At 35.5% G+C, this 15,575-nt stretch overlaps 1 protein-coding gene across 6 annotated transcripts; it reads right to left on the bottom strand.

The window, feature by feature from the left end:
• Positions 1 to 1,330: 1,330 nt before the first annotated feature.
• Positions 1,331 to 14,398, bottom strand: LOC107944136 (transportin MOS14). Of its 6 annotated transcripts, none has more exons than XM_016877968.2 (25): positions 14,016 to 14,398; positions 13,511 to 13,828; positions 13,235 to 13,333; positions 12,893 to 13,111; positions 12,653 to 12,772; positions 12,395 to 12,478; positions 12,257 to 12,316; positions 11,968 to 12,096; positions 11,613 to 11,674; positions 11,144 to 11,200; positions 10,915 to 11,035; positions 9,753 to 9,887; positions 9,256 to 9,336; positions 8,405 to 8,518; positions 8,225 to 8,304; positions 7,884 to 8,019; positions 7,351 to 7,500; positions 5,828 to 5,913; positions 5,498 to 5,685; positions 5,280 to 5,372; positions 4,610 to 4,797; positions 4,386 to 4,497; positions 3,541 to 3,698; positions 2,550 to 2,666; positions 1,331 to 1,950 (listed from the first exon to the last, which is right to left on the bottom strand). In XM_016877968.2, the coding sequence occupies exons 2-25, from the start codon at positions 13,721 to 13,723 to the stop codon at positions 1,726 to 1,728; spliced, it is 3,027 nt and encodes a 1,008-aa protein (XP_016733457.1). In that variant the 5' UTR covers positions 13,724 to 13,828; positions 14,016 to 14,398; the 3' UTR covers positions 1,331 to 1,725. The 6 variants fall into 6 exon arrangements, 5 of the variants coding, with proteins under 5 accessions (XP_016733457.1, XP_016733456.1, XP_016733458.1 ...); XM_016877967.2 differs by having other exon boundaries at positions 13,511 to 13,835; positions 14,016 to 14,389; XR_005900046.1 differs by lacking the exon at positions 1,331 to 1,950 and adding an exon at positions 3,101 to 3,191 and having other exon boundaries at positions 13,511 to 13,835; positions 14,016 to 14,392.
• Positions 14,399 to 15,575: the final 1,177 nt, after the last annotated feature.

Raw genomic sequence — 15,575 nt, 5'->3', positions numbered from 1 at the left:
AACAAATTTTAACCTTTTTAAGGTCATGTTACATTCAAAAGTCCTCCAACTATTGATACTTCTTTTAGCTATTCCACTATCAAAAGCTATAAAAAGATCAACCCCTGTAAAATAGTCAACTAACCATGAAAAGTTATAAAAATTTCTAAATTCCTTACTTAAATTGACATAAATATTATATCAATAGTTTTAATAAGAATTATTCATTACAATCACTAAATAAAGTAACTAACCAGACAATATTAGCAAAACAAGGGTGACGATTATTATCTAACCCAAGTACTTTGCTGTTGAAAGTTCTGAAAGATAAATATTTTCTTAGAGCTCTAACCCGAGCTTTACTTAATGCTAAAAGTTGCTAAGATTGGGTTTATGGTAGCATGTTGGTTCAGGGGATAACATTATGGTCCCTGAAGATCCTTGGTTGCCAAGGGACCATGGCTTTTATGTTGATGATAGGGTTGAATTTTTAGAATTCGTCATTTAATATGGAGACGAACAGGCAAGTATGAGATATGCAAAAGTTGCAATTTTTGTTTACGGATAGAGACATTCGGAGTTGGACTATTGCTCAAATTTCGATAGTTTGTATGGGGTAAGGGATAGATTGATATAGCATTTTGATATAATAAAATAAAAAAGAATGATACAAAGTGAAATCGTAAGGTGAAGGAATGTATGTGATGCTCATTGAAAAATATTTTACCTTTCAAAATACAATTACGAGAGAAATGTGACAATATGAATTTGAGTGGTAAGAGTTGTAATAGGTGATAAGGATACCTCACATAAAAAGCATTTATACTATTAGAATCTTTGGGGTCGGATGGGTACGTGTACTAACTTTGCTTTGGTTGATTGTTTCAAGGTCTTGTTCGACAATCTTCGCAAGAGGCCTCGGAAGAGTTTTGTATGGTTTGCTGGCGGAATGGATCGGATGTACCTTGCTCAATGGTTTTGTCCTGGGTTTCAGCCTCTTGTTCAGCTTGTAACTAATGGCAGTCATGGTGTGGTAGTGGATGAGGAGTATCGTGCAGGATAACGAGTGCTGTGAAGGAGAATGCAAATGAGCTGCAGTTATTATAACACGACGATGCAATGAAGAGCATTCGTGCAATATCTATGTTTTCCAAGGGCTTCTGTTCGCCTACAATAGCGGAAATTATGGCTTTGCAGAAAGCCTTGAAGTAGGCAGTGGATAACCTTGCTACAAGGAACACCATTATCACTGATGCACAGGACATTCACTTGCAGTATATTCTACAGAGGATGATTGGTCCGAATTTGGCAGTAGGAAAATTTTAAAAAATATATAAACTAAATGGTAGTGTAAATGAATAATTATAATTTGTATTATTAATCTGACAATGTTTTCGAGTCAAGAAAATTGAAATCAATGGTTACATTACATCCCTTTTTAAGTACAATGTATTTCTCTGGCGCAAATAAAAGAGAGAAAAGTAGGGCAGTAATAATTCCCATTTTCAAATGCTCTCGCCCAATGTCCTAATCTCACTTTATAATTGGTCTAACAAAATTGGGGGCAGGGGCCAATACGCTGTACAAGAAGTAGCCTTTACTTTTCAATGGTAACTCCCAGTCCCAGAATTGACTGAGCTTCAATAACCAGATAATTACATTCCCTTTTTATGGCAGTAACAAATGCTTCGAGCAAATGATGTCGAAAGCTGCAGGCAACAAGCGCTTTTTATCTATGGGTTGCAGTCAAGTGAAATTCGGGATATTGCGGTGACTGTCTGCAAACTCTCGGATCACTCGTTTCAGCATCCTCCCTCCTTTCCCTTGCATGTGACCGTAATCACTTGTCCTTCCATTGGAGCTCTTGCTCTCGAGATAATCTGAGGCAGCACCGGCGAGGGCCTTCAACCAAACAGGCACTAGCATTTCAGCTTCTCCCTGCTTCAGATAGTCGGCTGGAAGAGCCTGCACCTGGTGAAACAGAAGAAATTCAACAAATACGACAGATTGAACCAACACAGCCGTTCAAATTAGATGGCCTCTCTCCCTCAGAAACATAATACCATTTATATATAGCATACACGGAACAGTAGGTAGCCTGATCTACTGGTATTTACTATTCCCTCAACATCTACAACTGCGTCAGATAGCTAGGCCTATTTTTGAGTGACTACCATTGTCTTAAGACTACTAGCCAAGAAAGCTGACATTTGGCATATCTATTTAAGAAGAAAAGCCTAGCTAAGTCAATTCAGCATTGGCACAATGGTAAGATTGTTCAATGGTGACATGGCCGTCGTGCATTGAACTCACAAAAATAATGTCCTACTTAAACACAGCATATCCAATGAGTGGTCTTGTCAACCCTACATTCATTTAGGCATCTCCATGACATGCATATAGGAGAAGCCAAAATAGAAATCGACATAACAGAATCTAAGTCAAAAGGAAAATCAAATCAGCTGCATATATTTGCTTTATTCACATTGGTTAAGCACTAAGATTTGAACGCACACAGTTAGCAAAGATATTCATATGCATCTTAAAGGAGAAGGAAAGCGAGGACAGACCGCTGCTTGTAACCATGAATGCAAGAATTCCCAAGAAAGAACGGTCTTCCAGGTTGTTCTCTCACTCAAACAGCAAAATGCAGCCAATTGTTGCAATATTGTCGCACACTTGTGGACCTATTAAGTTAAAAGGAAAAGAAGAATGATCTCTGAGCTGTACATATATACATGTGCATGTGCATTCATTTATGCATGACATGCTTTGATATATCATGGAAGGTGAGTGGCTTCATTACCTTTACACTGGATTAAACATATACATAAAGTTATAACAAACCAAGATCTGAAGCTAGCAGCATTAATTTTCATAAAATATGCATTTTAGCAGAGGCTTATTTATGAGACCATTACCAGTATACTACAAAATATTGTTTCCATATCTTCTAGTTAATAGAACATTTTCTAATGTCAATGCCACTGGCACAACAAAATGTCCATAGATGCACAACTAATCAACCATAAACAATTTTCCTTTTTTTACGGATTTTCCATTTGCTCCAATTTATGCAGCTACTTCACTACATGATCACCTAGAGTAGAAATTTTATTACATAATCAGAGTGACATGGAAATTGTAGCCCGCTTTCTTGAGGCCCTCTATAAACTCCTCATGTTCCTTTATCACACCTTAGTCCATAACTTCTGTCAGTAAGTAAAACTTATTGTCAAATCATCACCTACCAAGTTGATATATTCTTGAACGCAACCTCAACAATTATTGTATTTGTAAAGAAATGCAAGATTTAAACTTCAATTCTGCACCAAATATTCTCTCATTATCATCTCAATACTTCAACAGATGTTAAGCAAGTTCTAAACATTTAAAATTTCCAAGTTCACAATGAAATATCAGTTAATGCCCTGTAATTAAATTTCAAATGTAATAACAAATACATCATATGACATCAAGAATTTATACCAAAATAAGGAATGAATTTTCAAATGAAATGCAGTCAATAATCTATTAAAGATTCAAGAATACTGAATTTACCCGTGACATTGCTGAGACACCAAGTAAAGCATATACTATATTTGATACAAGTCCCTCCCCACTATGGAAAATAACCTGAATTGATGTGGCCCCAAATGATCCTTCAGGAGAAAAGGTCATTGATTCCAACAAAGACGCCAGACCAACTTCTAAGAAACCTAGAAGGCTCAGACAAATCACAAAAATATCCTTTACCAGGTGATAACTATAACAGAATGTAAACCCCCAAAAAAGGATAAAACAAAAATCATAAAGAACATTCAAGCACACCTAAAGAACAAATACAAGTAATTATAATCACTAACATGGGTCACAATTCAGTAATCCAATCGTGCAATATGTTATGAACAGACTCCATATATATGCGTGCCTATGTTGTGGGTTCATCTGATATTCTGTATTTGCCAATGCCAAAGAACCTTAAAGAAATCTAATAACAGAAATAGATATATCATACATAAACTGGAACTGCTGAAGCAATGTTGTGTGTTGCCAAATGCTATTGCAGGGATAAAACAGAGTGATCATACATGATACCAGAGTGAATATTACTTCCTACTAACATCCACGCCAAGTGAAGCTCAAATACTATAAGTCAAGCAATATATATGTGTATCCATATTAGAGAAAAGGACAAGGAGTTGGTTGGTTTAAAGTGATACACAGGGTAGTTTCCAAAGACAAAATTGAAACTGTAGACATCAGTTGATTGCTTCCTTAAATAACACCATTCTAATTGTGATTGTTAGGATGACAGATCCCATTGAGAGTATAACAACTAGTGTCTCTTATCTTTGATCTCACAAGTACAGGGAAGCAAGTAGTAGTTAACATGAAGTGCGTACAAGATAAGTATGACATAGCTGCAAGTGCTGCCCCGCGATGCATAGCAGTGCAGCATATAGCTGCCTTTTGAAAAGAAATTTCTAGAAGAGCACCAGATGCAGCCAACACTTCCTGAGATTTTTATTGAACAGCAAAAAAGAACATTTGAATTATTTCCTTCCAGAAGGCTAGTCTTAATAAAATGTGTAAAAGGATAAACAGTGAAATAAGAAGTATACTACACCTTACGAGAACTACGAACAAATGTTGATGCAAAATTTGTGTACGCCTCTACTAGGTCAGGCTCTTGGTCACATACATAAGAAGAATTAAGGGCCCTTACTGAAGATGCTTGAGTAAATCGTTCAAATGAACTAATGAACAAAGGACCATACCCCTCTTTGAGACCAAACTCTTCGATAACAAGAGAAGCTGAGGAGGAGTAAATATTTTGTAAAAGAAAGCTCATTGAATGCTGCTATCTACTATAATATAAATTAAATAAGTATGCATGTGAGCATTTGAGATGTGACTACAGCATGCCATGTGCCACATTTACTTCTTGGGAAAAGAAAAAAATAGCATCCACATTATACTACCACATCAGAAAACACCGGCCAAAAATATCAGTGATAAACAAGAAGATTATTACTCCATATTTTGGTTCAGAACTAGAGGATAAAAATTGGCTATATAAGAAAAATGCACTATACAAACCATCTTAAGCAACCGCAACTGTACTTTAGATAATTCTTCAATCATGAGGAAAGATAATAACGATAATTCAGAAGGGCTATTGAGCACTATTATGTCAAATACAAAGTAGACTTTGTATTTATTACAAGATTACTGGAAAAAAATACCATAATACCTAATTGCACCAATTGCTTCAAAACTAGAGCCTGCGTACTTACCAGTTCTGATGTAGCATTCATGACCTTGAAATGACAAAAAGTTTGTAGACAAGCAATCTAATATCTTGGGCAGAAGCATTTCAAAGTGCTCCCCTGCATAATTAAGCAACATCCAGCATTGTAGCATCATGCAATCAAAAGACTCCATGCCCCCAAGTAAAACCCCAATAGTTGATCCTAGAAAAGGAAAGAAAAAAAGGTGAAACATTGTCCAGCACCTGAGGATTGAATTGCCAGCGAAAGAGCACGACAAGCTGCAGTAGATAAACTACTGTTCTCCATATGTTCTGATCTAAAAAGCTTCTCCAGCATAGGCCAAAAAACCCTAATTACAGCAATGATGGGATTATCAGCCGAAGCCTCAGACAGCAGAGGCATTTCTAGATGACTGAAGACAATTCCCATCCTGAAAAACCAGACAACCAAAGATTACACCTCAACTCAAATAGCCACATATCCCATCTGAAGCTCCACCAATGATAGAGTACAACAGCAAAAACTGCATCGAGTAAAGAGTGATATCCAATTCATTACTCTGAATAGAATACCTGTGCAGCCCTCTCGTTGCAAGGCCCAAAATTTGTGTATAAGCAGCTGGATTCTGTCTTAAAGAATGGTTATTATCATCCTCAATCTGAAAGAAAAATAGGCAGTTAGTTTAAATCCAAAACTTAAGAATGTAAAACAACAAAGTCTGCAAAAGTCAATATCAAAAGGAATACAAAGAAGATGCTTCCACAATAAAATTCAAAAAGAGCTGAGTGGTGAATTGACAGTGACATCAAGAACTAAGCAAATAAAATCTAGAGACATTTATTCATTCTCATCTGACAACTGCTCCCTCCAATGTCTATAACACATCTCTCTTTCCAATCAGATGTGTATCTAACACAAAAGCACCCCTCTCAGTATCATTCAGCTTATATTATGACTAAACTGTCCTTGTGAACTTATTATCAACCACCATAGAACAACACCGCACCCTACACCAATCACAGACAGAAGCTAAGATTATGGAGTAACGGCTGGAGTAGAAAACATACAAAAACCTACATGAAGAAACCAGCTAGTATTTTTATTCAAAGGACAATTACTGTTGATTCTCTAAGCTCACCCAGTTTTTGCAGACAGTAAGCAATCTTCACACTGAACCATTACTATATAACACTGAAGCATGTCAAAAGTAATGCTCATATTGTAGACAAAAGTTTTACTCCTCAAAGAACACTAAAATCTCACATACAAAATAGCAGCAAGTGTGCTAAGCAGAATATAAAGGTATACATTCTTATATATCCAATGACTGCAAGTTTGTCTCATTTTTATTCATAATACTCTCATTATGTTTTCTAATTCCCATATATCTCAACAAATAAGAGCTGCACAGTTAAAATGCTTAAAACAAAAGTAGTCTGGTGAAAGAAGACTAGCATAACAAATGGCATGCTGATGAAACATTTTAACACAATAGAAAATTGAAGACACCATGTGACTTGATATCGAGAAAGTAATACATAGCAGAACATTATCTGGTACGAAGTCGTAAGATTAGACTGAAAGCAAAATAAAGATATCCTACGTAGTTGATCCAATTTCATTACAAAGTACAAATCTGAAAGAATCTAAAAACTTTATATTTTGTCTTAGTGCCCATCTAACTACTGGCTTATGTCTAAGCTATACCTGAGTAGAAGTATGTGCTACCTTATACATATCTCACCAGTTGTAGTTATCATATCAGACCAGTTTTACTCTACAGCGAAACAGTTCCAATCGCTCTTCACTCCAGCATCATCATGCTAAGTTACTATCTCAAATTGCAATACCTCATGGTAATTGTCACAATAGCAGGCAGAAAGTGCAACATCCATTAAAAGAAATCACAACTTTTTTTATTAGCTCCTTTACAACCAATTTCTTGATTTAGACTTTTTAAAGCTAACAACTTGCTTCGGTGAATCATGGAAGAATTTTGTACAACCCAGTTAATACAGGTACTAGCAACAACACCAAAAGGGAAAATAAGAACAGAACCATAATAATAGACCAAGTACTGTAAAAAGAAACTGACAAGTTTCCCAATAGCATCATAGCTAGATGATAGCAATTTAGACAACAAGTTGTTCTGCAGCTCTTTGTTGGAAACATAACCAAGGACTAGGCTGATTGCAGTAACAACTTCTTCTTCATCTTCCAAAGGAAGACACTTCTTCTCCAAAGCCTGTAGGAAGAAATGATAAAGAAATCAGAAAACAGTATAATGAACAATATAATTAGCAAGTACCTATTTCAATGAGATATACTACAGCAATAGAAGAGGCAGAGAGGAAAAAGAACATGATAACAAGAAAACAAATTAAATAAAACCAAAAATAATAACAATCAGGAACTTGATCGCAACCAGATGTCGATAGCCTGTTTGATGATCAGTTATATGTAATGACTTATTCTGAAGTTATGCTTATGAAACAGTAAGCGTGAAAAATGACATGGCTTGGAGAGTATACATGTATCTCAAATAAATCCAGAAAGCTTAACCACAATTAGATGAAGTATTAAGTATTTCCACTTTAAACGAATAAAAAGAACACAAAGAATAGTTACCTCTCCTATCCACATAAAGATATCCAAATTTGATGGCTCATACATCACAGCAGAAGCATCTTCACAAAGTTTACGGAGGGCAGAGGCACAAGCATTTGAGGAGAGAGGTTCTGAAATCCCTGCAGCAAGAAATAATCTGGAAGTAGCAAATTAGTGAAACAATGAAACAGTGCTTCACAGAAAAATTAATGATAGATGTTGCACAACAAATCTTTTTTTCTCTCCTCCCATAAAACATTTCCCTATCATAACAGACAATTATTTCTGTAAAGAATCAAAAACATAAATCTAGTAGAAAAGGAGCACATCATTGCTAAACAATAGGAAATGGGCATCCTTACAGTAAAGGTCTAGCATTAGTTTCCAGGGTAGATATCAACTTGGAATAGGAACCAATAACATCTGCCACTGATCTGTAAACCTAGTTAAGAGAAAATTCCTCCTGAGCAAAATCATTTTTTAACAAACATACATTAAGAAATAATATTCATTGCAAATTAACCAATAACAAACTGACATACAATGCACATGAATCCCTTGAGGTCATCAGAAGGCCAGGAAGACAGCACTGTAACCAACTGCATAACCACTGAGAAATCAAAAGTTTGGCCTCCTTGCAGAACTACATCAGAAACCTGTAATTGCAGGATTCCCACATTATTAATGTTACAAGAAAATATGAGAAACCATACACTTGTGAAGAGTCAAAAAAGATTCCTCCAGTCATATCTCTTATGAAACATATTACATAACCTATTGAGGAGTTGCACAAGGATATAACATTAGGTTGATGCCACATTAACAGATGCTTGGAAAAGCTAGAGCTTTTCGAACATCAAAACAGTGAACTGTGACAAGTGTGACTTAGGCTTCGTTTGGGGCGGCGGTGCGGTGCGTTTAGCTTACTTTTTGTCTCACGCTACAGTATCACTACAGTATCTAATCTCACTGCCACCGCTGTTTTTACACTAACCGCAGGTAAACGCACCGCCCATTCAAACTCACCTTTAAACATAAAATAGATGGAACACAAAAACCTTCAAGAGAGGTGTAAGACAAAAGGACGTACCCATTAAATGCAAAATATGGACATACATATGTTACATTCGCACATGTATAGATTTAATGCATACAACCTCATTGACCATTAGCGCAAGCGGTAAAAACAGTAAATTGGAGTTGGTAGGAGTTCATCATAAAAATTAAAAGGTATACAAAATGGCATCCCATCGAACACCAATTGTCAGGATCAGTCAGCAAATAACTCATACTGTGCAAGACTTTTAGTAAGCTCAGGAAGATGGAAAATGAATAAATTCACCAAGAATTCAGAAGAAACAAAAACCACTACAAAGGTGCACATTGTCCTTACCACATTGAGGGCAAACAATTTGATTTCCACCTCTTTCCAAGGTATTGCCACGTTTGTGGAAAACCAACCACTGAAGAAAAGCTGCAAATTGAAACAAGAATAAAATGATACAAGATAGAAAGAACACCATATTTTACAATGGAAGCAACTATGGGGAAAAATTCATGAAAAATACAAATAAAAACATGCTAGAATTATTGGTGTATTATATATGCTGATTAACATTCCTCGCAAATAGGTAAGCAGGCAAAATTAACTGAGGGTTCTCCAAATATGTAATAGTGAAATGAAGGTGAAGCCATGTTGGTTCCCAAACTTCAGTGATCATCATAGCATACTAAACTTGACCAATATACAAAACGAACACTTGAAGAGGCATCAAAAAGAATTAAACCAACAAATATGAACTTCATCTTTACGCAAGAGATATCATCGACCAGAACAAATATTAAAACAGGAAAACCACATAAACTTGGATTATTATACAGTATCAGCACCTTCTGTACAAATGTAGCAGGTTGTAGTAGCTGACATATATCCACCAAAAGTTCAACAAGATTCATCCTAAATTGGACAAGACCATCAGCTAAGTCGAAAGTTCTACTCTCATCGCTAAATGTAGATTCATCCACCTACAAAAGACAATTTCAACAAGTTAGTCCTTATTTCAAATATTAATGGTATAACCAAACATCCACCAGCACATGCACACGTCACACATAACACAAAAATGCTAAGTGATATTGAACAGATAGTTAAATTAAGTTGCAGCAATTAAATTAAGTTGCAGCAATGATTCAGCCTTTGAGACAACCATTAAAGTAAGCATTCATGTCAATTGCTGAGTTACTAAAAGTATATCATAGATGAGCAAATTAGGGGACATCAACCCAATTACTCCCATAAGGGTGAGCAGTAGGACTAGCGATTAATCATTTAGACCCCTTTTCTCACCTATCAGCATGTATTAATAATAAAAAACATGAAAGTGAAGAACAGATCTGATATCCACTGAAAATGTGTTCAGATAGTATAGTTCTAAAAAGGCTTTCATGTCCAAGAAGCATTCAAATAAAGACCAATTACATCACTAGGCTACAAGAGTAGCAGAGTTCTATTGAGGTTTCCAAACACATTCATCCAAACGCAAAAGGTGTACAATTTGACCTCCACTGCAAATTAAAGGATGGTTCAGCATTACAACAGAATGCAGCAACTCAAGACAATAAATAAAAGAATGCACTATGCAGCTCAGAATTAAGCTTAGACCCCAAAATGACACGACCTATCATTTTGTTCAAATAATTCAGTTTCCTTTGTCCTTGTGCTTCAACCAAAAAATCTGCTGTTTTGATCAAGATGCTAATACAATTAACCTGAAAAACTGAAAATAAAATTTAGACAAACTAATTGAGACATCCATAAGTTGGCTCCCATTGGTTGCAATATCACTACTTACTTGCAGCTATTACTTTTAGCTTTTTCAGTTTTTTTTTTTTCTGTTCGCAGGACAAAAAATCTAATTTCCGCAAATGACTAAATTGAGTGCCAGAGCAAACATGATAATTACAAATCTTGGTTACACCCATGAATTTTTTTCCTTTTTCATAGAGAGAATAGAAAAGATAGCAGAGGGCAAGTAAAGGATTAGGAAATAACCTGAGCACGTAGCAAAAGGGCATCAAGCAATGCTGAGAATACAGAAAAAAACATGCCTTCGACATTTTTTTTATTGGTACCATTAACATCAGAGCCAAGTATATAGCTTGCAAGACTAGACCTGGAAATGAAAGAAGACTGAGATCCTCCAAATAACTAAATTCAATAAAATAGGAAAAAATTTATACTGCAAAACAATATTTGTTTCCACAAATGTTTTGGGAATTACCAAAATTGCAAAGTTGAGTCTGCAATATCCCAGTCTTCACAGGGAAAAGCCACACAGCTGAAAGCAGAAATTACAGGTTATATGCTGAATTTGTGGTTAAAAGAAGGCAAGGAAGAGATTTATGAATAAAAAGCACATGATAACAAAACTATTACAAAAATACAGAAAATTATTGAGGAGAATGCATCCCATCATGGGCCCTTCTCAAATTGTCTTCCCTTTTGCATATTATGATTCATATCATACTTATGCTGGATCTATTACATGTTTAACAGATCTTTGACACATGATTCTCAATTTAGTTACCATAAACCTGCCAAAGCAAATGGTTATCTGTTCATTTTACCACAATTGGATTTTGACAGAGCAAGGCAAAGGATGAATATGGGAAAAACATGTTCAACAGCCTTCACAGCAATATCAGAATGCAATTGTGATGGTGAATTGAAAGTGTAGATCAAAACATCACCTCAACAGAGCATCTGTCAGTGCACGTGCCTCAGCACTTGCCTCTACAATCAACGATGGTGCCTATAGATAGAAAAAATGGGAAAGGTTAATAAGCAATGAGATGCCCTACATAAAATTGTCCATGTACATGTGAAACCAGTGTTTACAACGGAGCAAGGTGCAAGCAAGGCACCAAAACCCATATATTGCCCAAGGCACGGGGTGCAAAACAAATGGCACTCACCTGAGTGAAGCAATACGCAACGGATATGTATGTATATGCCAAAATTAAATATGTGTCTGATAATAAATCTAAAGAGTGGCCTAATAAAAACATTATTATTAACGCCCATGAGACCAAACAAAATACTTACAGCCTGCCCAATTTCGGACATCAAACATGCAAGGCCACCAATCACCTTCACATCTCCCCCAGTAAGCGCAGGTAAAAGAAGCATTTCTTTAAGAAAAGGTACTCTGCATAGCAAAACTTGAGGAAGCCCCTATGAAAACAAGCATAACAGAAATTAGATAAACATATGTAACAAACAAGTAAAGCAAAGAACAAAGGCCCGAAAGCAGACTATTGCACAGGAAAAAATGAGTTAAATAAATAGTTAGTCACATCAAACTGCAACTTCAAAAAATTTGGCAGAACAATACCTCATGACGACTCACTAGTTCAACAAGAACTTCAATGGCCAAGTCAAATGAAGAGGATACCTACAACCACCAGAGCAAATATAAGTATATTATAACTACTTGAGCTCAAAAGTCATTATATTGATAGTGAAAGTTTACCTGCAGTGAATTGAATACAAAATTAAGCAATGGATGTGTTGGAAATGAACCTTCAGGAATCTCAGAGAAGCACCCAGCTCGAACCTAAATAAATAAGAGTAATTGGATAATGAGAGCCATATAATCAGTTGTGTAACAGGCTCTTCTTTCTTGTTTTGTGAGTGTGTGTTGTAAATAAAAACGTGTGAACTCAGGCAGATGTAGCAATAAAAAATGCTGTTGTGCTAGGACTGACATAATTTTGATTAACCATCTTACCCAACTGAGTAAGCATCGGAGAACTTTTCTGTTCCTTTCATTTGGTTGCAGGCCACCTTGAAACTTATTTTCAGATTGTTGGAGTAGGAATTCTATAACCATGGGAGTATGAGAAAGAAGCTGCTTTACATAGAAAATAGCAATGATGATAAGTGTTCAATAAAAACGCAGCAGCCCTGGAGAGTAAAATTAAACAAAAAACTAGAGAGGGTGGCAAGCACAAAATGGAAAATAGTAGACCTCTTGGCCATACTGGTTTCTGTGGGATGCACTTATTTCAGTATTTTGGGTGTCAACAATTTCTTCTGGAAGAACAGTGAGCATCTCAAGTACGGCAACAATCCCATCATTCTGAGTCCGGAGATTTTGTAGACTATAAAACAGCTGCTCAATAGGTTTCCCATGCTCAACAGAACGAAGTATAAGAGCAGATAGTGCAAGGCAGATTTGGGTTAAAAGCTGTTATCAAGAGAAGAAAATAAGCTTAGCAAGGACAGGATCTTTTTCTTTCTACAGAAAATAAAATAAAATAATATGGTTTAAACAGAGAAAGTCTTCAGACAAAAAATAAAAAAGCAGCACCTGTGGAGGTCCCGAACTTAACCTTTTAGCAGCCACAAGAAGGGCATTAAGCAAAGCATCTTTAACTCCTAACTGCAAATAATACCCTTCATTCTGGATCTGCAACAAAATATTTGGGAAATAAAAGAGTATTTTTATATAATCCCAAAATCTCAATACTAGTAAAAACAACCTGAACACTTTGAGAAAAAGTAAGTATGTATAGAGAGAAAACAAGCCTGGTGCTATTAATGAACTCCTTCAAAGATATAAAAATTCTCCAAAAAGTGAGGATACCTTCCGTTTGAGAATCTGAGCCGCAAAAAACTCCACTTCAAAATCAGAGGGAAAAGGTTGATGATCGGAGGTAAGAATGGAGGTGGCGACCTCCCAGGCTGCCTCAGTCTGCTGGAATTGAACCAACCACTGATTGGCTGCAACGCGGTTAGAAGATTCAGTGTCGTGATTCAGCACATGGACTGCCTGCGCCACCTTCATCTGCAGCTCCATTTTTCTGATTCTAAAATGCTTAACCAAGCATCAAAAGCCAACGGTGGGAGACCACACGACGATGCCAGAAATTCCTTTGATTCATTACTTCATTTCCCTTTCTCACTAATTCCTTGAAGAAGAGCCAAAATTAATCATGCCAATAAATGAAAATTATATAAATCAAATAAATTAGAACACAGTGAAGTCAAAAGCTACCCTAGTAAGATATGAATTCAATACAATTTCCTGCAAATCAAAGCAAAATGATATTCGCAATTTTAAATTTTCTAAACAAGAAAAAAAAACTAACCTTTGAATTTCGGGATTTAAATGGAGAAAGAAGGGTGAAGCAAATGAAGTGAGACGGCTGATTCTAGGCCCGACAGCAGTGGGTCATCCCTTATGAGCAGCTTTTCAAGTTTTCATTTAGGGTACAAATAAAGGAAAAGGAAATGAGGGAAGAAAGAAGGAAGACCACAAAGGTGGAAAGTAGAAGTAGCAGAAACGGCGGAAGAAAGGATAGAGGTGCTGCCTGATGACGGCGAGAGAGTATAATTTTAGGATTGCAACACTGAGGTCGAGGGGTAAGCGACGACGGAGAGAGAAAATGAGGGAATAAAAATATAAAATGAAAAGAGAAAAATGCTGAGTTTCTAGAGTTCCCCAAATTATTGCGACGGACGATAAATCATTACTACGGACTGTTCGTCGCAAATATTTCTTTTATCTTTTACCAAATTACACTTTGTTTTATGTAAATATATACATACTTTATAATTTAATCCTAGTATTTGGATATGAGTTAAGAAAAAAAAAAAAAGGAAAGACAATATTTTTGGCTAATGGATTTGTTGATTCGGTTTGATTAAATAAATTATTAAAAATTAAAAAAAAATATTTGATCTGTGCTGATTTATAAATTAAATTGATTCAAAACCTTAAAAACTTCATTATTTTTCCTTCAAAGCATTTACTTAATATCTTTTGTAAGGAAAGACAATATTTTTGGCTAATGGATTTGTTGATTCGGTTTGATTAAATAAATTATTAAAAATTAAAAAAATATATTTGATCTGTGCTGATTTATAAATTAAATTGATTCAAAACCTTAAAAACTTCCTTATTTTTCCTTCAAAGCATTTACTTAATATCTTTTGTTTTGCCCAGCGGAGGTGTTAGTCTCTCGGTTGGTTATCACTCTTTTTTTCTCTCTCCCACCAACTTTTTATTTCTTTTTTTTCTTTTTCTCATTCACTTTACATGTCTTCTCTCTTTTTTAGTTTGCAGATCTATTTTGTAAATATCTTTATCGTCTTTACAAGTTGTGATAAACAGATGACGATGTATGGCGTTCACTAAAACTCCATCGGCCACCAATAGTGATTTCACGAGTCGATTTAGAAACATGTTATCTTTTAAGTTTTATATGTTTTTTTTTCCATTGTTTAATAAGTCTTCAATTTTAAAAGTTTTTATTTGCTCTTGTAGCATGGTTTTTAGTATTGTTCATACATATAATCTTAATTTTACAAGTAATTTTAAGGATGGTTTTGTTGTCATCCTCTATAATTTGGTGAACGCTTGATTCTTTTGTCGATTTTTACTCGCCACTTTGGACTATTCGGGACTAATTTTCTTATCATGTTAAATGCTTGCAATCGCTCCAGATATGCCGTGCTTAAGTTGTAACAAAGTCAATTGTCAACGTGTCATAATATTCTATTGATGCTGAGACTAAAGCCTTTATTGTGTTGATGGAGCTTGTCATTCACCATCTACAACGAGTATTTATTATTATTTTTTCCTTAAAAAATTTACCTTCAAAAAAAAGTAAGGCAATAGAGTCTATTATTATAGTATTTAACTTTTA

Source organism: Gossypium hirsutum, chromosome A08, assembly GCF_007990345.1.
Source record: "Gossypium hirsutum isolate 1008001.06 chromosome A08, Gossypium_hirsutum_v2.1, whole genome shotgun sequence".
NCBI lineage: Eukaryota > Viridiplantae > Streptophyta > Magnoliopsida > Malvales > Malvaceae > Gossypium > Gossypium hirsutum.
Note: the sequence above shows the minus strand (reverse complement) of the source record. Positions and strands in the feature narration are given on the sequence as shown.

Coding starts and splice junctions, on each gene's coding strand:
- LOC107944136 (XM_016877968.2), bottom strand. CDS start 13,723: ATGGAGCTGCAGATGAAGGTGGCGCAGGCAGTCCATGTGCTGAATCAC. Junction 12,773..12,892: donor GAAACCAGTATGGCCAAGAG/GTCTACTATTTT, acceptor TATGTAAAGCAG/CTTCTTTCTCATACTCCCAT. Junction 4,498..4,609: donor TTGTTCGTAGTTCTCGTAAG/GTGTAGTATACT, acceptor TAAAAATCTCAG/GAAGTGTTGGCTGCATCTGG.